The following is a 24,523-nucleotide window of genomic DNA, read 5'->3' as shown; positions in this document are numbered from 1 at the left end:
ATTTGACCTATTAAAGATATTACTGTTATTGGTAAAACATCTGATAGACCCTGATATCATGCATGCAGTACAAAACTAGGACAAACAAAATAGATTTATTGAAACACTGACAGCATATCTTGCTAAAAATGTTATCTATCAAATAAGACTTTCACAGTGTAGCTAAATAGTCAACATTAATCATCTTCATACACTGAAATTCTGTTATGGTCCCAACTGTTTTTTCACTAAATCTTTTGTTGATACCAAAGCTTTTTTGCTATATTCTGGAGTTTCTGCAAGAGTGCTGAATGTAAGCTGTACACCTGAAAAAAATGGAATAAAATAAATATGTATGTATCATGAACATGATGAACAACTGAATAAGATTTTTTAATCTTTGTGCTGTTCATAAAATTATATTATTAATATCTATAGGTTGCTCTAACATGAGCAACATGATAGGTGCCACATATGGAGCAGGATCTGCCTTTCCTTCTGGAGCACCTGGGATTACCCCCAGTTTTAGGTGGGGTTTGTTTTGCTTAGTCTTTAGTTTTTCTATGATGTGTTTTGTGTATTAGTCATGATGTTATCTGTTTATTTTCAATTTATGAGTTTATATGGTATTTTAACTTTCCTCTTGCATAATCACATCGCCATGTTCTATGAATCATCGAACTTTAAAACTGTGAATTGAGAAATATTTGTAAACATTCACACCATAAAGAGCATACATGTGTACTAAGTTTCAAGTTAACATGAATCCTACTACAAGGAAAACAACCATAACCTCACACTTTAATAACCTTTAATTTTATGCCTGTTCTCTGTTCTATTTTTAGCAGTAGTGTTCACATTTGTTAATGGATCAAATCCCTTGACAAAATGTTTAAACTAGATGTCCCATGGAAAATTCAAGGAAGTTTGATAATGTTAAACACAGAAGTTTCAGAGATGAAATTTGTGTATAAACATTGGTGTATGTTTGTTAGATTTGATCTGCTCTGATCTCTAGATGGCCACCCAGCACTGAGGCTGTGAGTTTTAATATTGCTTGTGGCCAGGTTAATTTATACTCTTAATTGACTGAGATAGATCATTGGTTCTTTCTTGGGACCCTGGCTTTGTTTTTTCTTAACCAAATATAACTGCCTTACTGGCTGTCATGAAATATCTAAGAGTGCTGAAAATAGCATAAAATTAAAACACCAATAATAAATCAATCAACTACATGGCGTGGCCTTGATATATTTTAGAGACTCTATTTTCCAGACTCGCTTTATGAAATATTTTATATATGAATTAAACAAGATTTTTCTCAAAATCGTAAAAATTAAAAATTGCAATTAAGTCTAAAATGACAAAATCACAATAAAAAATGAACGCAATATTTTCTGAATTTACAGTACTTAAAAGTTACAACTTGCTTTTTATAGATTATCATAAGTCATCTCGACGAGATTAATTTTCTTGCTTGAACCGGTACAGCCATGACAGCGAAAGTGAGAAAAGCAATCAAGTTGGGATGAACAATGATAATCTGTTGAACGCTATTTTACCTATAAAGCTTTGTTAATTTCATTGACAATGCACTTTCTTCCTTAGTTTCTAAAGAAAATTTTTCATATCACTCGACTGTGCTAAAAATTGCTGAGAAAGAAAATTATCATTCAGTAAGTTCAAAGGAAAATTTCGAAAATAGCAATAATTGATCATGTTGACAATATACCTGAATTCCATGACTTTGGTATATCTTCGTTTATACCTTTCTTGACAGTTGTCACAATCTGTAAAAAAAATGAAACCATGATTAAAAATATTAATTACGCATCAAATTCTCATTAAGAGGAAATCAGCGTCTTAGATTCTGCTTCACATGTGGTACCGGCAGTGATACTGAAAAAACAAAATTCTGAAGAATCAATACACTAAATCTAACTCTGACCACAGTCTGCACGGTTAGCCACTAGTCCGATGCCCCAGACTAGTAAAATTTCATTCGGACTTGTAAGTTTTTGCAAAATTTTGTTTGACCTAATAAGAAAAATGTCATAATATTGGTCTTCGGACTAGTAGTTGAAAAAGTTTTTGGTGCAGACTGTGACCATGTTGACTTGCTGAAAAAAGAATATGTTTTGTAGAATATAACAGTTTGTATAATAATGATCCACTTTTTTCAAATGTTTCGTTTCCATGTTTATTGAACCATCAAATCATAATAAAATTTTAATTTGGGTAATATACAAAGGTTAACCTAATAACAGTCAGGGGACTTACTTAAACAAGTGATTTTCTAAATCACTGATTCAAGTAACATTATTTCCATAAAGGTTGGAAGTTAGAGTTGTCTTTCTTTAATAATCACCTATTTAAGTAGTACAAATTAATCACTAGAAGAAGTGATTTAATATTAGTGTAGCTTTAAATATAGAATGCTAATGATCCAGGGACTAATTATGTTTCTAAACTTATCAGAACCAACATCTGTGTTGTCTAGGATGACCAGGTCATTTCAGGTGATGACCTTGTACTGAATCTAGGATAATGACATAAAAATCACTTGTTTAAGTCATTTGTAAGTATCATACCTCAATTTCCTTCCCAAAAATCACTTCTTTAAGTATCATTCTTTTAATAACCCCCACTAATTTCAACACCCCCAAACAGTGAAATTTTTATCGCGAACAGTAGAATTTTATTACATAATCTGAAAGATGAAACCTTGAACTTCACAGGAAAAATACTCCCACTGCTGTGAAAAATCTGTTAAGAAAGTATCAGTTCATTATGTATAGCCATTATTATAGCATTTTTTCAACTAAAATAGAATTTTCAGGTAAATGATAGCATCAAAGGCATAAAACTTGCTACTTAAAAGAAGCAAAAAGTTCATATTTTTTAATTTTACTAATTAAAAGATGTTATTTAAACCTATGTGTTTAAAATTTTGAAAAAACTACAAAATCCCAATTTGTGACAAAACCTCGAATTTGCTACTCAAATAAATGATTTCAAAATCACTTATAACAGTAAGTCCCCTGACTGAATAATAAACATGTGTAATTACATTCAAAATGATATCACCTAAGCTACATCCTAAAATACCTACTAAAACTTTAACCTGAGAATTTCAGAAAATAAAACATGCATATATTATTGCGGTTTTGTAATTTTAGACTTAAAATACAATTTTAATTTTTTGCAATATTGAGAAAAATCCTGTTTAACTTATATCAAAACAAGAATGTGTCCATAGTACACTGATGCCCCACTCCCACTATCATTTTCTATGTTCAGTGGACCGTGAAATTGGGGTTAAAACTTTACTTTGGAATTAAAATTAGAAAGATCATATCATAGGGAACATGTGTACTAAGTTTCAAGTTGATGTAACTTTAACTTCATCAAAAACTACCTTGACTAAAAACTTTAAGCTGAACTTTGCACTATCATTTTCTATGTTCAGTGGACCATGAAATTGGGGTCAAAACTATAATTTGGCATTAAAATTAGAATGATCATATCATGGGGAACATGTGTATTAAGTTTCAAGTTGATTGGACTTCAGCTTCATCAAAAACTACCTCGACCAAAATCTTTAACTGGACGGACGAACGGAGGCACAGATAGACGGACGGACGGACGAATGGAGGCACAGACCAGAAAACATAATGCCCCTCTACTATCGTAGGTGGGGCATGAAAAATAAAATGCGAGTTTAATCATTTAATTATTGCGATTATAACTGAGAGCCATGTTGCATTTTTCGTAATAATAAAAAAATCACAAGGCTTCGTGTTGAAGGTCATACATTGACCTATAATGGTTTACTTTTTTAAATTGTTATTTGGATGGAGAGTTGTCTAATTGGCACTCACACCACATCTTCCGATATCTATCACAATAATTTCTGAATTTACAGTAATTTCCAAACATCCCATTTTCTTTGGATGCTTATTGAACATGCATGGTATAAATAGGGTGCAAATGGTAAAATTGGCATACATTTTTAAAAAGGTCAACTGATAAAGTGTCAGACTACAACTTCATAGTACAACACAGGGGCGGATTTAGGTGGGGGCGTGGCGGGCGTGCGCCCCCCCTAAAATTTGCAAAGCATGGGTTGACTTCAACATATTTAAGTATCAGAAGAGACCATTCAATCTTTTTTAACATTCAAAGTATATAAAACAGTCAGTTTAACAGAATCAACGTTATTACTAATCAACTGACCTACGCTTTATTAAAGTTCTATAAATAACTTCAAAGGAAGGTGTCAAACGCGGAGCTGCGTTTGATGACAAAATATAATAGGTTTTTAGCAGTTAAAGTAAAAACAAATGTTACATTGTATTTGCGGTTTTTATAATCAATTTGTTTGATAATCGAAGTTCCAAAACATCCCTTACTCACTTTCACAATTTCATCATGACACGGCACAGGCACTTGTTTCTATCCATACGAAGGTCGACTATCCATATAAATAATGGATAGTCGACCTTCGTATGGATAGAAACTAGTGCCTGTGTGACACGGTCAAGAAAAAGTGAGATTCTTTTATAATATTCCGGCGTAATGAAAGATAGAAATACTGTTTCAAGCGAAAGGTTAGTTTATTAATTTGTTTCTCTGTGTCTATATTTATTTCTCACTTGCAAACTAAATATTTAGCCGAATTCTGTACCGTATTACTGTATGCTTGGGATCCCAAGAAAATAAATATAACTGCGTAAATGCATCTCATTCTGGTTTTAGTTGTTTGTGGCGAACAAAATGCATCTCATTCTGGTTTTAGTTGTTTATGGCGAACACAGTGAAGTCTGGCACGACCTCCGAAAATCATAAAAGTAAAAAACAGATAGTATGAAAGGACAATTAAAAATCGCTGGTAAAAGTAGAAATTTTCGTTTGAAAATTATATTGGTCAGGTGAGCAAATGTGATCTGTCTCGTCTCACTTTGCGTCCGTCTTTCCGCCCGTCTATCTGTAGATTGTTGTCAGGTGTGGATTAAGGCGGTTTCAGCTTGAAACTTTAATTTCTCGCTAACTTTACCACACAATAGTTCGAGATATCTACATTTCGCCCCTTTAGAAGAATATTTCAATAGTCATGATAGTTTCACCTAAAAAAAAACCTCTAAAAATTTTTCGCCTCGCTCCGCTCCGCGAAAATAAATCTTTGCGCCCCCCCTAAATGGAAATCCTGGATCCGCCCCTGCAACACTACATGTGAACTTCGTTAATTTCGGAGACGAAAATAAATTGAGGACTGACATACCTATAATGTGCACAGACAAGAAATTAACATAATATTAGCATTCTTGTCATGCTTGTACTAGTTATTCTTCTTTTTATATTGACAACAGACTTTTAATGGCAAAAAAGTAGTAAATACAAGGATTATATCTATAACTACCATGACTACTCATTCCCAATTCATTTCAATACATCATTAACAATATGTCAAGACAACACCAATTGTTGTGTTTCATGTGTTTGTAGATGTAAAAATGTTGATTTATCAATTTTATTTCAAATTTGTGAAGGTATTCTTCATCATGTTCATGTTCTTTTATTTTATTAACCCGAATAATTCAGTCCCTCCCCATAATCGATCTCTCCTATTTGTGAAGGCCTGAATTCCTAACAGGATAAAACTCTTCACGAATCCTGGATTTTGATTGGTGCTTTGTAGAAGAGGTAACCAATCAGCAATCAGCTTAATTTATCGAGATGGGTAAATCCGAAGATAATTCTGAATGGTTGATTGAAGATTTTTTATTGTCTATGCATTCAGGCGTTAATGCAGTAATCGTAGATCAGCGGAAAAAAACAACTGAATTAATCGAGTTACTATTGTATTTAACCCTTTCCTTCATAATGACGCTTTTTGAAACCCTCTTAACTAATGTAACTCCATAATGACGCCTTTAGACGCTTGTATAGTGCCTCAGTTGAAAAGTCTTGTCTATAAAAAAAAATCTGTATCAGACTTAATAAAATTTGTATCTAATATACCACGATATACAAAAGGATATTCATAAGAATATCTGAGTGGAATTTCATTGATGAAACATTCCTTTTTGAAATGCACTAAATACTTTAAACCCGATGAATTATTTTTTATTGAAAAAATCCTATGCAAATCAAGTATGTTCAATAAAAAATTCAATGGAAATCAGGATACTATTTTTCTTTAAAACCAATACAATAATCAAATTATGAAACATAATTCTGTTAAATGTTCATACAATGTATGTGTTTTATAGTAAAGTCATGAGAGTTGTGTCCTTTTGTATTATGATGCATAGATATCATGCATCTAAAAGTGAAAAAGATGGATAATTAACAGCAAGTGACGCCAATATGTTTCAAGGTCTTTGACAAATTAATCCATTTACCTGTTTGCTGTATTCATTTGTTGCAGATAACACATTATTTCTGACTTTTTCTGCAGCCTTGCTGGCCTGTTGAGAGTTTTTCCATACTCCTTGGTCCACGGTTACATAGACAGCAGCCCCACCAATGGCAAGCTTTGTCACTCCTCTGTAAAAAAAAAAGCAAATTATTTTATATAAATTACATGTATATATTAACATGTTTTTATATTCGATCTTCACATCAACACAAATCAATGCAATGGTGCTCTGGCCAAAAAAAAATATAAATGGTATACAGTGTGAGGACTGATCATGCTGCCAATCTGCTGATAGGATAAAAAATAATTACAACTAGAGGCTCTAAAGAGCCTGTGTCGCTCACCTTGGTCTATGTGCATATTAAACAAAGGACACAAATGGATTCATGACAAAATTGTATTTTGGTGATGGTGATGTGTTTGAAGTTCTTACTTTACTGAACGATTTTGCTTCTTACAATTATATCTATAATGAACTTTGCCCATTAGTAACAGAGAACTATATTTGGTAAAAATTTACATATATTTACCAAATTAATGAAAATTGTTAAAAATTGACTATAAAGGGCAATAACTCCTTAAGGGGTCAATTGACCATTTAGGTCATGTTGACTTATTTGTAGATCTTACTTTGCTGAACATTATTGCTGTTTACAGTTTATCGCTATCTATAATAGTATTCAAGATAACCAAAAACGGCAAAATTTCTTTAAAAATTACCAATTGGAGGGCAGCAACCCAACAACCAGTTGTCCAATTCATCTGAAAAATTCAGGGCAGATAGATATTGACTTGATTAACAATTTAACTTCTTGTCAGATTTGCTCTAGATGCTTTGAATTCATAGTTATAAGCCAAAAACTGCATTTTACCCCTATGTTCTATTTTTAGCCGTGGCGGCCATCTTGGTTGAATGGCCAGGTCACCGGACACATTTTTCAAACTAGATACCCCAAAGATGATTGTGGCCTAGTAGTTTCAGTGGAGATTTTGTAAAAGATTACTTAGATTTATGAAAAATGGTTAAAAATTGACTATAAAGGGCAATAACTCCTAAAGGGGTCAACTGCATTTTACCCCTTTGTTCTATTTTTAGCCGTGGCGGCCATCTTGGTTGGTTGACCAGGTCACGCCACACATTTTTTAAACTAGATACCCCAAAGATGATTGTGGCCAAGTTTGGATTAATTTGGCCCAGTAGTTTCAGAGGAGAAGATTTTTGTAAAAGATTAATTTAATTTATGAAAAATGGTTAAAATTGACTATAAAGGGCAATAACTCCTAAACGGGTCAAATGACCATTTTGGTCATGTTGACTTATTTGTAGATCTTACTTTGCTGAACATTATTGCTGTTTACAGTTTATCTCTATCTATAATAATATTCAAGATAATAACCAAAAACAGCAAAATTTCCTCAAAATTACCAATTCAGGGGCAGCAACCCAACAACCGATTGACTGATTCATCTGAAAATTTCAGGGCAGATAGATCTTGACCTGATAAACATTTTTATCCCGTCAGATTTCCTCAAAATGCTTTGGTTTTTGAGTTATAAGCCAAAAACTGCATTTTACCCCTTTGTTCTATTTTTAGCCGTGGTGGCCATCTTGGTTGGTTGACCAGGTCACGCCACACATTTTTTAAACTAGATACCCCAAAGATGATTGTGGCCAAGTTTGGATTAATTTGGCCCCGTAGTTTCAGAGAAGAAGATTTTTCTAAAAGATTACTTTAATTTACGAAAAATGGTTAAAAATTGACTATAAAGGGCAATAACTCCTAAACGGGTCAACTGACCATTTTGGTCATGTTGACTTATTTGTAGATCTCACTTTGCTGAACATTATTGCTGTTTACAGTTTATCTCTATCTATAATAATATTCAAGATAATAACCAAAAACAGCAAAATTTCCTCAAAATTACCAATTCAGGGGCAGCAACCCAACAACCGATTGACCGATTCATCTGAAAATTTCAGGGCAGATAGATCTTGACCTGATAAACATTTTTACCCCATGTCAGATTTGCTCTAAATGCTTTGGTTTTTGAGTTATAAGCCAAAAACTGCATTTTACCCCTATGTTCTATTTTTAGCCGTGGCGGCCATCTTGGTTGGTTGACCGGGTCACGCCACACATTTTTTAAACTAGATACCCCAATGATGATTGTGGCCAAGTTTGGTTTGATTTGGCCCAGTAGTTTCAGAGGAGAAGATTTTTGTAAAAGTTAATGACGACGGACGACGACGACGGACGACGACGGACGCCAAGTGATGAGAAAAGCTCACTTGGCCCTTCGGGCCAGGTGAGCTAAAAATACAAGTGTTGTAAAAAAAATAACAATTATAATTTATATCTTAATAATTAGATACAACATGTAGCCATGCCGGTGACTGTAATAATTGGATAAATCATTTAATTACTCGGAGTATATCTTTTTCTGTTAATATATAAATGGTGTAAGTATAGTGCAAGACTAATCATGCTGTCAGATAGGATCACCCTCTGAAATTATACATTTTTTTTTGTAGGACTGTGTCACTGTGTCTGCCATGATTTAAGGGCTTGGGGAGTACATTCAGTCAGGGGTACTACTTGTACAAGTATTTAAATTTACTTCTAGAATTAAAAACTAGAGGCTCTAAAGAGCCTGTGTCGCTCACCTTGGTCTATGTGCATATTAAACAAAGGACACAAATGGATTCATGACAAAATTGTATTTTGGTGATGGTGATGTGTTTGAAGTTCTTACTTTCTGAACGATTTTGCTTCTTACAATATTATCTATAATGAACTTTGCCCATTAGTAACAGAGAACTATATTTGGTAAAAATTTACATAAATTTACCAAATTAATGAAAATTGTTAAAAATTGACTATAAAGGGCAATAACTCCTTAAGGGGTCAATTGACCATTAAGGTCATGTTGACTTATTTGTAGATCTTACTTTGCTGAACATTATTGCTGTTTACAGTTTATCGCTATCTATAATAGTATTCAAGATAACCAAAAACGGCAAAATTTCTTTAAAAATTACCATTTGGAGGGCAGCAACCCAACAACCAGTTGTCCAATTCATCTGAAAAATTCAGGGCAGATAGATATTGACTTGATTAACAAATTAACTTCTTGTCAGATTTGCTCTAAATGCTTTGGTTTCATAGTTATAAGCCAAAAACTGCATTTTACCCCTATGTTTTATTTTTAGCTGTGGCGGCCATCTTAGTTGGTTGACCAAGTCATGCCACACATTTTTTAAACTAGATACCCCAAAGATGATTGTGGCCAAGTTTGGATTAGTTTGGCCCAGTAGTTTCAGAAGAGAAGATTTTTGTAAAAGATTACTTTAATTTACGAAAAATGGTTAAAAATTTACTATAAAGGGCAATAACTCCTAAACGGGTCAACTGACCATTTTCGTCATGTTGACCTTTTTGTAGATCTTACTTTGATGAACATTATTGCTGTTTACAGTTTATCTCTATCTATAATAATATTCAAGATAATAACCAAAAACAGCAAAATTTCCTCAAAATTACCAATTCAGGGGCAGCAACCCAACAACGGGTTGACTGATTCAACTGAAAATTTCAGGGCAGATAGATATTGACTTGATTAACAATTTAACTTCTTGTCAGATTTGCTCTAAATGCTTTGGTTTCATAGTTATAAGCCAAAAACTGCATTTTACCCCTATGTTCTATTTTTAGCTGTGGCGGCCATCTTAGTTGGTTGACCAGGTCACGCCACACATTTTTTAAACTAGATACCCCAAAGATGATTGTGGCCAAGTGTGGATTAATTTGGCCCAGTAGTTTCAGAGGAGAAGATTTTTGTAAAAGATTACTTTAATTTACAAAAAATGGTTAAAAATTGACTATAAAGGGCAATAACTCCTACACGGGTCAACTGACCATTTTGGTCATGTTGACTTATTTGTAGATCTTACTGTGCTGAACATTATTGCTTTTTACAGTTTATCTCTATCTATAATAATATTCAAGATAATAACCAAAAACAGCAAAATTTCCTCAAAATTACCAATTCAGGGGCAGCAACCCAACAACCGATTGACCGATTCATCTGAAAATTTCAGGGCAGATAGATCATGACCTAATAAAGATTTTTATCCCATGTCAGATTTCCTCAAAATGCTTTGGTTTTTGAGTTGTAAGCCAAAAACTGCATTTTACCCCTATGTTCTATTTTTAGCCGTGGCGGCCATCTTGGTTGGTTGACCAGGTCACGCCACACATTTTTTAAACTAGATACCCCAAAGATGATTGTGGGCAAGTTTGGATTAATTTGGCCCAGTAGTTTCAGAGGAGAAGATTTTTGTAAAAGATTACTTTAATTTACGAAAAATGGTTAAAAATTGACTATAAAGGGCAATAACTCCTAAACAGGTCAACTGACCATTTTGGTCATGTTGACTTATTTGTAGATCTTACTTTGCTGAACATTATTGTTGTTTACAGTTTATCTCTATCTATAACAATATTCAAGATAATAACCAAAAACAGCAAAATTTCCTCAAAATTACCAATTCAGGGGCAGTAACCCAACAACCGATTGACCGATTCATCTGAAAATTTCAGGGCAGATAGATCTTGACCTAATAAAGATTTTTATCCCATGTCAGATTTCCTCAAAATGCTTTGGTTTTTGAGTTATAAGCCAAAAACTGCATTTTACCCCTATGTTCTATTTTTAGCCGTGGCGGCCATCTTGGTTGGTTGACCAGGTCACGCCACACATTTTTTAAACTAGATACCCCAAAGATGATTGTGGGCAAGTTTGGATTAATTTGGCCCAGTAGTTTCAGAGGAGAAGATTTTTGTAAAAGATTACTTTAATTTACGAAAAATGGTTAAAAATTGACTATAAAGGGCAATAACTCCTAAACAGGTCAACTGACCATTTTGGTCATGTTGACTTATTTGTAGATCTTACTTTGCTGAACATTATTGTTGTTTACAGTTTATCTCTATCTATAATAATATTCAAGATAATAACCAAAAACAGCAAAATTTCCTCAAAATTACCAATTCAGGGGCAGTAACCCAACAACCGATTGACCGATTCATCTGAAAATTTCAGGGCAGATAGATCTTGACCTGATAAACATTTTTACCCCATGTCAGATTTGCTCTAAATGCTTTGGTTTTTGAGTTATAAGCCAAAAACTGCATTTTACCCCTATGTTCTATTTTTAGCCGTGGCGGCCATCTTGGTTGGTTGACCGGGTCACGCCACACATTTTTTAAACTAGATACCCCAATGATGATTGTGGCCAAGTTTGGTTTGATTTGGCCCAGTAGTTTCAGAGGAGAAGATTTTTGTAAAAGTTAACGACGACGGACGACGGACGACGGACGACGACGGACGACGACGACGGACGCCGGACGCAAAGTGATGGGAATAGCTCACTTGGCCCTTCGGGCCAGGTGAGCTAAAAAAAAATTATATAAGTAAATCATAATGTTTGAATAATCTCCCCTTAATTTTCTCGAAAATTCACTTGTTTAAGTAATTTTTTTTTACAATGCCACCAATTTTCAGATGTTAAATCATGCATCTAAGGATTTTTCCCAGGTTAGCTCAGACTTGAAGTCTTCTTCCACCAAAACTGCATTTTCCCCATGTTATATTTTAAGCCAAGTCTGACATGTTGGTTGGCAAGCAGAGTCAGCGAACACATTTTTGAAACTAGATATTACCCTTATGATGATTGTCGCCAAGTTTGGTTAAATTTGTCTCAGTAGTTTCAGAGGAGAAGATTTTTGCAAAGTTTAAGGACTACTAAGAAAAGCTCGCTTGGCTAATTGGGCCAGGTGAGTTAAAAAGACACATAAACAAAGCACATTAGAAAAATGAACGAAGAAATAAACATGATAAATGATCTTTAATTCAAAAGAATAATCCCAATATTACATGTATTAGTTTAAACTTGTCCTCCTGAGAGTCATCGTTACATGCATAATAATAATAATATAGTTTATGAAGTACTTACAATATTATTATTTTGCTCAATTAGTATTACAAGTATGTTCATGATGTTCAGGACGAAAACAATATATATATATTGGCTATTTAAAAAAAAAATGATGCCAAAGTGTGACAAACATGGTAAAAAATTAAGTCATTGCTAATCTTTTTTCTATCATTTTTCTTTAATCCAGAGACATTCAAGTTTACAAAACTACCAAGGGTTAATGCAAAATAATAAAAACAAAAATTTTAACAACATTTTACTCATAAGAATTCATCCACTTTTCAAAGGAAACAACAAAATAATAGTATCAACTGACAAACATAAATAAGAATATAAATATCAATGTAATTTTTTTGTTTGTTGCAACAAAGGTACTAAATGATTTTCCTGCAATTTTTTTTTACTTATAAACAGTTTTTTTTTTTAAATATGTAAATTTTACTAATTTTTAGTGTATTCTTTAATATCTTATTTCAAAAGTTTTTATATCTCTTTGCAAAAGCTTTAATTTTATATAAAAAGTATAAGGAAGCAAACATATATGATCTAATAACATCCTCTGAAAATTTCACAACAATTGCTTCAGTCAATTCTAAGTTTTCTTCATTTAAAAAATACAAACATGTGTTTTTTATCCTTTTGTTACACTCCTGACATATTTTTTCAGTAACTGTAAGACTGTTTTTTAATGGAATGAAAATCAGTAATGATATCTATTTTAAATTTACAATCTCACAAATAAATAAATTTATTAGATATTTGATTACATATTTTTTTGATTTCTGAGCAAAGAGCAAACTTTTAACATGTTTAATGAGAATTACACTTTAATTTTTAAGAATCTTTGGTGAATAGTGTGCAGAAAAACCACTTTTACAAGACAGATCGGCTTTCTTATTACATTGTAAAGATGTTACAATTATTTTAATTAAGAATCATGTTGAATTTTGTTATAGATAATTAAGCTACATCAGAAACTTGTCAGGAGTGTAACAAATGTTACAACAAATGTTACACTCCTGACCATAATTTATTGCTACCATATTTTAACCTGAAACTGACCTGAAATCATGTAGAGTCTTTATATTTCACATATTATTTTAGTACAAATTAAGAACAGGTTAAAAAAAATTATTTACTTCTTACATATTTACAAATTTTGCTAATTGTCTATTTAAAAAAAAAGCTGGCTTTCCTTTAAACCTTGTTCAGTCTATTGTTTGATACTATATATATGCTGTTGTTGTTGTTGTTGTTGTTGTTGTTTTTATGTCAGATAATGTATTATGATAAGTTTACAACAATTCTATTCCCACTTGCATTTTAAATTTATATAAAAACTCATTTGACCTTGTCCATCGAATTACTAAGAACATGAAGAACAGGTAATGCAACTTACTAAATTCTAATATATCATGAATATCAAGGTTGGTTGGTAGATATGTATTGGTGAAAATAATTGGATATAATTTACCCAAACAAAATGTAGAAAATCTGATTGAGATGCATACATGTAGAAGCGAATATTTTGTTAAACTAATACATTTGTAATAATACTTTTTGAAGTTTTGTCGAATAAATATAGAATAAAGGACTTTTTGTTTTTGATACTGACTTTATCACAGTAAAATATCAGGTGTTTATCGGTAATTTAAAAAAAATTAAAAATCACTACAATAATAGAGAAAATAACAAACAAACTTCTTTTTCGCGTCGGATCACGGCGAAACACACTTGACGTCACAGGCTGCATTACTTCATTTGAAATTTTGTCACAGTGCAGTAAAAATGGCGTTCTCTTGCACAAAGTATAAAGATTTGAAGGAATTATTGCATGTGTTTCATTAATATTCTGCTTTGGACATGACTCTAACGATGGCAAATATAATGGTACATGTAGCATACCGGTAAGTCAAATTTCTGTATTTTTCACAAAGCATCAACATAGAGGGGGATAGGAGGGTTCCTGATCCCGAAATCCCGGCCCGTTTAAAAACACGAAATCACGAGTTCCCGAATTTAAATAAAGTAAATCCTGACATCACGAAATCACGAGCTTAAAAACACCTGATCCCGGAGTCCCGATAAAGGTCCTATCCATGCATCCATGACCCCCCTCGAGCATAGTAAGTCAGAACATTAGAATGATACGATATGAATCAGCAGATTGTTCATCGATCATCATTTTTAAGTTCAACGACAAGTTATTATATTTAGTTTAGTGGATAAAATTACATTTATCTTGTCATTATTCGCTCAGTGTTCATGAAAACGATCACATCGATTTCAAATAATTTTAAGAAAGCACTGAGGAGTAGTCCAAATAATTATGACGTCTTGAAAGTCTATTATATTTTTTTCGTCATGATTATTTGGACTATGTGAGGAGACATTTTAGGAGCTGAGTGACTGTTAAAGTTATTTGTAAATTATCTGAACAAGCTCATTTCTTGTCTACTTCATAATTTTTTCAAACACTTTTAATAGACGTCACTAAACTTTTAGCTTAATATAATTCTTGCTTTTGTCAAAGTCTTGTTCATCTATTTTCAACACGGACCAAAAATATGAAAATTGGAGTTTACAGTCCCTGTGGTTACCTTTAATTTCTTATGTGAATTGGGGAAGGCGACCCGTGTCAGTCAGCTCTTAGCTTATAAAGGCTCAGTACACATGGTACAATTCAGGTCAAAGCAGACCTTTATACATGTATAGTTTGGTGACCCCGGTTACCCCCCTTTTTAAAATTTATCCTACATGTAGATCCGCAAATGAATAAGTTCACTTTTTTGTTCTTTGTTCTATGAATATCTGTCTTTAAATTGACCATTATTTTCTAGCTTCTCTCATGCGATAGTGGTACCTTTTTGGTCACTATTTATGTGTTGCGTTTAAATATGAATTGTAACACTTTATAGTGACTCAACAGGTAAAACAAATACTTCTCAAGAAACAGAAAAAGAAATCTACTTGGAACAGCATATTACAGTATTGGTATGCATAAAAACTCGGATTGGAACACCATGGACAATATAATAATGTTAGTCATGTACATGTACTTAATATATCAATTATAGATAACGCATTTTTTTTTTTAAGTTTATCGGCTTTTTCATGCATTTTTTGTTTACATTTTGACATCAATCGTTCAAAAAGGCTAAACTAACTTCGTGAAAGTTTCAAACAATGTAATGTGTTTTATTCGCTAAAAATCTCGTGCGTTTCTGCGAAAAAAATCACGCGCAATTTTCTGAATGAAAGGGGAAAGTAGATCCTTACGCGTTGTATTCGCGCATGTCAATTGCGTACTAACCCAATAATTTTTATATCACCGCCAGTCCACTGATACTGACATTATCCATGTTATCAGCGAGTACACATCAAAGGAAAAATATACAAATTACCGATACGCAACGTTGTAATTCTGCCAAAGGAGGGAAATGCAAGTTAAGGCTCTAATTAGGCTTTTCTTTAAAAAATGATTGTGTGCGAGATGCTTGGTTAGGTGTACAGAATTATTTTGAGAAGAACATTTAAGTTAAGTTTGTCTTTATGCAACAATGTTTGTAGTTATTGAAGAGTAGATTATTTAAAGTTTTCACATTGAACTCTTTTAAGACAGTGGTGAACCAAATAGAAATTTGTAAAGTTTGGTACGTTCTCCATAAGGAATTAGCAAAATATCTGCTGGTAAAATGAAATAATGAAAGCAATTACACTCATGACACCATGTCAAATGTCAAGAGAAGTGGTGTTTGTTGCTACATTTACTTTCATGTCGCATGTATGCCTGTATTGTTTAAAAGACAACCGATATTAAAGTTGTGTTTTTTAAAAATTGAAAAATGCATAAACATGATAAACATGATAAAAGAACACAAATGAAAATAACTAAAATATAATTACAGAAAAAAAGTTTTTTGTTTTATGACTATATGCAATTACAAATATTATCGCTTATGTAAACATTCATGCACATTGGGCTTGCATACATGATGGGTAGTTATTTTTTTGTCTGATGTCCAGTGGCAAATGTTTCATGACTATTCAGGTCATGTTCATTCTGACAGCACATTTTATCCATTTATATTGAAATTTCAACATTAAGTCTTTTTTTTATAGAAAAATAATTTCCGATTGGACAATTTCACTTTCGTTGTTATAAACTTAAATCGTCAATGTTTGAGTGTATTATCAATTCGATAGCTCTCAGTTTTCGATACCTTAAGCATGTTAAGTTTGTGTACTGTATTGATGAATCGATTAAATAAGTGTTGAAAACAATTTAGTCAATCGTTATGATAAAATGACACTTTTTACAGTTTTACTGTATCCAAGACCTTATCACGTGATCATTATTCATTATAATGAGACACTGCTGATAACATTTTTTTTAGTAGAATGTGTTCCTACATGTATATCATTGCTACGATGTATATAGAACACATCTTTTATTAGTTTGCCAAGGACCACGATTTCTTTATACACACATATGCACATAGTCGTTGTACTTCTTTAATAGTAATACATGTATAAATACCAGACAGGTGGCATGATATAATTATTATGTGTTTCTGTGATATATATATACTCATAAGAAAGAGTAGCTCAAATACCAAGTCAACAATGATTCTACGAAGGAGTGTCTGGACTTCCCAATGAATGTAACAATTGTAACCCGAACCCAGGCATGTATGTAACCATTGTAACCTGATTCTCCATGGATGTAACCATTGTAACCCGACTTTCCCATGTATGTAACCATTGTAACCTGATTCTCCATGCATGTAACCATTGCAACCTGATTTTCCCATACATGTAACCATTGTAACCTATTTCTCCATGCATGTAACCATTGTAACCAAATTCTCCATGTATGTAACCATTGTAACCCGATTCCCCATGTATGTAACCATTGTAACCTGATTTTCCCATACATGTAACCATTGTAACCTATATCTCCATGCATGTAACCATTGTAACCTATTTCTCCATGCATGTAACCATTGTAACCAAATTCTCCATGTATGTAACCATTGTAACCCGATTCCCCATGTATGTAACCATTGTAACCTGATTCTCCATGCATGTAACCATTGTAACCTGATTTTCCCATATATGTAACCATTGTAACCTATTTCTCCATGCATGTAACCATTGTAACAAAATTCTCCATGTATGTAACCATTGTAACCTGATTCCCTATACATGTAACCATTGTAACCTGATTCTCCATGCATGTAACCATTGTAACCCTAAATCATTGTAACCTAAATAACTTATGTAACCTCACAGCCATGAATAATGGGGTTGCCATGGTAACAAGATGGCTAAAAGGGATTCTTGCATGTGTGTAACCAGTGTAACCAATGTAACCATTAGGCCAATGGAGGTTACAAATGTACCAGGATTTGAGAATTTCTGAATATGATGATTTATGATAGTTTGTATGAGTGTAACCAATGTAACCAATGTAACCATTATGTCAATGGGGGTTACAAAACAAGGTAACTGAATTATGGTGCACATTTTGTGCCTTATATGCTTTATATTACGGCAGTTATCATGGTTTTTTACCTTTGTCGGCTTATTGGGGTGTCGAACTAATGGGGTGTCGGACTCAAAGGCACAGCCACTTGTTTCTTTATGGATAGTCGACCTTCCTAAGGATAGAAACAAGTGCCTGTGGTCTAGTCTGAATTAATGGGTCACTGTGAAAACTGTTTGAATATGAGAAAATAAAGGGTGGCAGGTAGGTGAAACTTACATAAATGAAGAGCTAAATGAATAGTGAACAAATTGATACCCGATTTATATAATTCGAAGGACGTCCGACGACCCCAGGATGTCGGCAAAACAGCCGTTTGGACGTCAGAGTGATCTCAGACTACTGTGGTAACCGTTGGACTAATTGGGTGTAGAAATATCGGGGCTATATACCCCATAATATGAAGGGAACAACCGTTTACCATGTTTACTCAAACAAAACCCGTTTACGTAACCAAGGGATACTAACTTGTGGGATGCGAACGTAAAAGTGGGCTAACGAGAATGGCAGCGAACGTGACTTTTGGCGAACAGACCCGTATGATGGCGTATCACTATTAGTATTACATAAGATTTCATTTGATATCATAATTGTTTCGTTAGAATTGTTGGTCAACACACAAATATTGTTACAATTTATAATCAATGTAGTTACATTCACTGTGAATTTTTTTACGATTGTTTACAGCACTGAAATTTTCTAAAATAACACAAAACGTACTTGAAAATTGTCAATGCCATCTTTGAGTAACTTCCCTTGATTTTAAGGTCTGTCTCACTACTTTTTCCTAACTTTATAATAGTAAGGACTGCCATGTACTAAAAAAGAATGTTATGTACAGGTTTCGGCGGAGTACTCCCACTTCGGATATAAAATATTTATAATACGACTTTGAATTTCAAAAGCAAGTGTTTAAAATTAATTGCTATTTATATCATTTATAATTCTACCTAGGTTAAGTGTTTTTTTTATCAGTCTAAAAACCGTTTTGATTCCTTTTAATGAGACAATTGGGTGACAGGGGCGGGCAGGTAAGGGATGATGGGAGTACTCCCCTTTAAAAAAAAACAAAAAACAAAAAACAAACTATCGTAATCTGCTAATATTGTATTGAATATCATATTCCTTAATTAAACACATAGCATTACTCTGATATCCCCCCATCCGATGGTTGACTTTCTTTTCTTTGTGAGGTCCTTTATTGTTCCTAACATACATCAATGACATGCCCGGATATACTCAATCAGATGTCCGCCTCTTTGCTGATGACAGTCTACTATACAGGGAAATTAGTAACACCAAAGATACAGAACAACTTCAGAAAGACCTTGAAGCATTAGAAAATTGGGAAAAAACATGGATGATGAGATTCAATCCAACAAAATGCAATATTATCCGCATACCACCAAAGAACAAAGAACCTATACAATACCCATACACTCTACATGGACACATACTCGAACCAGTAGATAGTGCCAAGTACTTGGGAGTTTCAATATCAAACAACCTCTCATGGAACAAACATATCCAGAGTGTTACAGCAAAGGGTAACCGAACACTTGGGTTTGTCAAACGAAACCTTAAAGAATGTACCAGGAAAGTAAAGGCTGCTGGCTATACAACACTCGTGCGACCTGTCATAGAGTATGCTTCTACTATATGGGACCCAACCAACCAAGCAAGCATCAACACACTAGAACTTATACAGAGGAGAGCTGCTAGATTTGTCTATAATGACTACACATCACGCACACCAGGGTGCGTCACTACAATGTTAGAAGATCTTAAATGGGACACATTACAGACAAGACGCCGTGACAACAGGCTATGCATGCTCTATCGTATCCAGAATGAGCTGATAGACATCAACAAGAGTACTTACCTCAAAGGTGGCGACAGTAGAACTCGTGGAGGACACAAGTTTTACCAACAGAGGGTCACCAGTGATGTCTACAGGAACTCCTTCTTTCCAAGAACAATCATGGAATGGAATACATTACCTGCCAGGGTTGCTGAAGCGGGATCAGTTGAAGATTTTCGCTCAGGGCTACAGACAACACATTAATACCAGACTGGACGATTGTACATAATTTTAACCGTAACAACCTGATTTTATTGTAAATACTGTATATAGCCTTAGGGGACTAGATATGTGATGTCACCATGCGTAGTCCCGCAGAGTTTAAACGTTTCATTAAAGGAACCCAACTCTTATATGGAAGAAGAAGAAGAAGAAGAAGAAGAATTCCTCCTCAACGGAGCACCCGTGTCCCCCGGTAGTAAAATATAGACCTTGTTATGGCTTATATTTACATTGAATATTATTATAAAAGAGAAGGTCAGGTAAAAGGGTATATTAACAGGTCATTATTTATCTTTTTAGACCTACTGTAAAAACGCTAATAAAAACATTAGCTACAAATGTATGTTATTAAAGATGTTTGAAAAGGGTGTTGATAAAAAGATTAAAATAAGTAATTGGTGCTCAAGAATTTACAGTGGTAATATTTAAATCAGTTTAATCATTGCATCAGTATGTCTCTGCATGCATTAATTACATGTACACGGTGTATATGGTAACTCATAAAAATTTTAAGTGACTACTAAATCCTTAAAAATTGTTACGAATGGATGTAAAAAAAAAGCTTCCACAGGTTTGTACATGATATATGTAATAGTGTCCTTAATCTGTGGTCCTTATCAAGCGTAATATTATCAGGCAGATATAATTTTAATAATTAAATTCAATAAGGTTGAAAATAAAATTTAAAATATCATTAGAGCTTGTATCCATTGGGTGAGGATCACTTTATAAAGTCTTTATCTTCTTTTGTAACAGTATTCTATGTGTATACAGTCTATAGCATATATCTTTGCTAAGATTTTCTATTTGAATATAGTTGTATCTGGACTAAATGTGACTTGGGCAACTTTTTAAACAACCAAAACGGTAAGTAAATCTATACATGAAATGGTTGTTTTGTGTGACACTGTGACTTCCCCAATAGCCATTCTACATCTACCTGGAGGATACTCACTATATAATATACAAAATGTATATATGATACCAGGTTTCATTTTCAGCTTAAGGTGGCTCGTGGGTATACAAATTTCAGCAAAAAATTGAACTATTATTTTTTAATTACAAATTTTATTTATTACACTATTAGTTATTACTTTATGATATGGTTAAAAAATCAACCCCAAAAAATCAATTCGGTTTGTCCCCAGATGACTTTTAAAATGTTTATATCATTGAAAAAGCTCAAAATTATCTCCCTTTGGTAAAAAAAATGACATTTTTTGGCATTAAATTTGAAATATCTTTTTAACTCGGCGGTGACCTATATTTTTTATTATTGTTTTCATATAAGCTGTACATAAACTAAATAATTGTAAAATTTAAGCGATTTCTGTAATTAGGTTATTTTTTTATTTCGATATTACCTCAATTTCTCCTATTAGTTCAACAGAAAAAAAGGACATTAACAAAAATGTATGCATTTTCCGTAGGCAAATTGTGAGCTTAACTGAACGGTGACCCAATTTTTTTATTTCATTTTTCTTTTAAGTATATGATAAAGTTCATTTATAAAAAAATATAGCGAAATCATATTAGAAAAAAAAATTGATTTATACCCATGAGCCCCTTAATTGTTTGAAATGGGTTATGTTTTTTTCGCCTTGCATTAGAAATGGTAAGATTTAGAACGGAGTATTGCATGTATAAATGCAATGTTACACTATTGTTTCAGATGATAAGGTTGAATGTTTGGCAGCATTAAAACGTGTAAACCCGCTGCAATTGTTTGCACCTGTCCTAACCTCCTGAATCTGAGGTTCAGTAGTTGTCGTTTGTTGATGTGGTTCATAAGTGATTCTCGTCTTTTATATAGATTATACCGTTGGTTTTCTAGTGTGAATGGTTTTACACTAGTAATTTTTTTTAGCCCTTTGTAGCTTGCTGTTCGGTGTGAGTCAAGGCTCTCAGTTGAAGACCGTACTTATACCTTTAATGGTTTACTTTTATAAATTGTGACTTGGATGGAGAGTTGTCTCATTGATACTCATATCGCATCTTTTTACATCTTCTAAGTTGTAAACAACGTTCAAACCTATGATTGCGTTGGATAAGAACCGCATTTTTTATTTTATACGTGTGCATGCAAAACGATTTTTTTGGGATAAAGGGGTCTAAATACAGCACAAACAACATTTTCAAAACAGTGAAAGGGTATATTTTAACAAAACGGGTGTAGATATTTCAGAAAAAGCTATCGTTAATGATTTATTTTTCATTTTTCATGCCCATTTCATAAAACCTTTTAATACTCCGGCTGATTCGTGCATATTTTCAAAAGAATTGTGGGTTTGATGATAAAAGCATGAACCTTTGCACAATGGTAGATATATATATGGTGGTCAATTTAAGCTATGGACCCAACCTGAAAAATCTAATGTTGCGGCCATTTTCAAGATGGCTGCCAATCAGTCAAAATCTCAATTACCATTTTTAAATTACAGCAAATAATATTCAAATCTAATATTTTTAAAGGATAAAAAATGTGATTCAACGTTTATAGTAAAACATGGCGGTATTTTAAACTTTAAACAAAGTTTTAATCGCGGACATTTCAAAATGGCCGCCACAAATTTGAAAAATTAATTTATCTAAACTAAAACATGGCTCTGTTGATATTTTTTTTCATTCTTCGAATGGATTTTTACAGTTGATACTACGTTCTAAGGATTCTGTTTTCATAGTTCTTTGCTTGCTAGATATTTTAATCAAATATCCCATAAATGGTAACATTCGAACATTTTCATGACGCCTTTATGATTTGTTTGACTGCGTACCATCTAAGTCACAAATGATGATTTAAATAAGACGATGTGGTATGATAACTAACTATGATAAATCTCAACAAAAGATCAAATGTCACAACAATCAACAGCTATAAGTCACCAGACGGCCTTGTCCGAGTCATAGTATCTTTTTCTATGAAAATTTGTCAATGCTGTATGATTTGTTCCTAATTTTATCACATCTTTGTTGTCAACAAATGAGTTTTTAAAGCAGTGTTATCCATCATACAGAAATGGGAAACTTGATTCCATGTCAAACTTTCAAATTTGGTCAAAATTATATAAGATAACAAAAATAAAAAGATGTTGGTATACTTAACATATACTAACTTCTTTTTAATTTGATTATACTGGATATGACTCATCAAGCTATTTAACCAATAACACCTGCTGACCCTCCATTGAACAGCTGATATCATCCCCTGTTTTATGAGAGGGTTCATGTTGCTCATGGTGTCTTCCTCATCTTCTTTAGCATCTAAACAACAACATATTTTCACAGCAGTTTTAAAAATGTGTACCAACATGACCAAGTACAGCCCATTTAGTCTATGCAAAACTCGTCACCACATTTGAAAAAGAAATGTGCGTGAAATTACGTGTTTTATTGTTCTTTCATTTGTCTTTGTTCTATTATTAATATTACTTTTATTGTTGGATTGTTTTATGTGATATTCATTTAACGTGGCTCGGTACTTATACATCCCGTCAATATGTTTGTATTGTCTTTCTTTTTTGCTGATGTGTTTTGTATATGCGACTTTTTGTATTTCTTTGGTTCTTATAAACGTGACTATGTACTTTAAAAGATACCGTCAGTATGATATTGTTCTATTTTATGTCATTATGATATATTTCTATTATGAATTACTAAAAACGTTGAACCGCAAACGTCAAAATCATTCAATCGCGTAGTGGAATTAACTATTTGTTGTTTCTTATAAATTCTATATAACTTTGGACTATTTTAAATCTCGGTCTATTTCTGAAATTTATTCTTACATACTTTTGATTTTTTAACCCTGTATGCTAACATTGCCTATGTGAAATTTTAAAACTGTTTGTATGTACATTGAACGACAAATATATATGACGTATAAAATGTTCTGACGTCAGCCACGCGAATCAATGAATGTGTTTGTAGATAGATGTTTTTTGTGTTCTGTTAAATTGTTCCTATTAAAATTGTTACACGATGATGACTGTTGTACCCATATTTTGACTAATTTTATGTATTGTGTCTGTTTAGTTAACGCATCATTGTAAATATAGCGGAATTTGATGAGACTATCATCAACGTGAGAGGGTTAGGGTTATAAAACCAGGTTCAATCCACCATTTTCTACATTTGAAAAATGCCTGTATCAAGTCAGGAATATGACAGTGCTTGTCAATTCGTTTTTGATGTGTTTTTGTTATTTGATTTTGCTATGTGATTGTGGACTTTCCGAATTGATTTTCCTCTACGTTCAGTATTTTTGTGATTTTGCTTTTTTATAGATAGAAAGATAGATTTATATGAAAATATAAAGATGCACCGGGTTAAATTTATAAAAACACCGTGGGATACACTTGTGCTTTAAATTTATAAAACACCGTGGGATACACAATTATAGTCTGTATTATCCAAAAACCTAAAATTTCATAGCTAACATGAAGATTTTATGCAGCGAATTCTGCCACATTAACGCAGAAAAAACATAAAAAGGGC

General features: G+C 33.0%; 1 protein-coding gene across 2 annotated transcripts; it reads right to left on the bottom strand.

Moving 5' to 3' along the window:
- Positions 1-81: 81 nt before the first annotated feature.
- Positions 82-19,074, bottom strand: LOC139496273 (uncharacterized). 2 transcript variants are annotated; one of them, XM_071284772.1, is made up of 4 exons: positions 19,057-19,074; positions 6,384-6,528; positions 1,712-1,769; positions 82-305 (listed from the first exon to the last, which is right to left on the bottom strand). In XM_071284772.1, the coding sequence occupies exons 1-4, from the start codon at positions 19,065-19,067 to the stop codon at positions 205-207; spliced, it is 315 nt and encodes a 104-aa protein (XP_071140873.1). In that variant the 5' UTR covers positions 19,068-19,074; the 3' UTR covers positions 82-204. The 2 variants fall into 2 exon arrangements, with proteins under 2 accessions (XP_071140873.1, XP_071140872.1); XM_071284771.1 differs by lacking the exon at positions 19,057-19,074 and adding an exon at positions 18,667-18,779.
- Positions 19,075-24,523: the final 5,449 nt, after the last annotated feature.

Source organism: Mytilus edulis, chromosome 11 (assembly GCF_963676685.1).
Source record: "Mytilus edulis chromosome 11, xbMytEdul2.2, whole genome shotgun sequence".
Classification (NCBI taxonomy): domain Eukaryota; kingdom Metazoa; phylum Mollusca; class Bivalvia; order Mytilida; family Mytilidae; genus Mytilus; species Mytilus edulis.
Note: the sequence above shows the minus strand (reverse complement) of the source record. Positions and strands in the feature narration are given on the sequence as shown.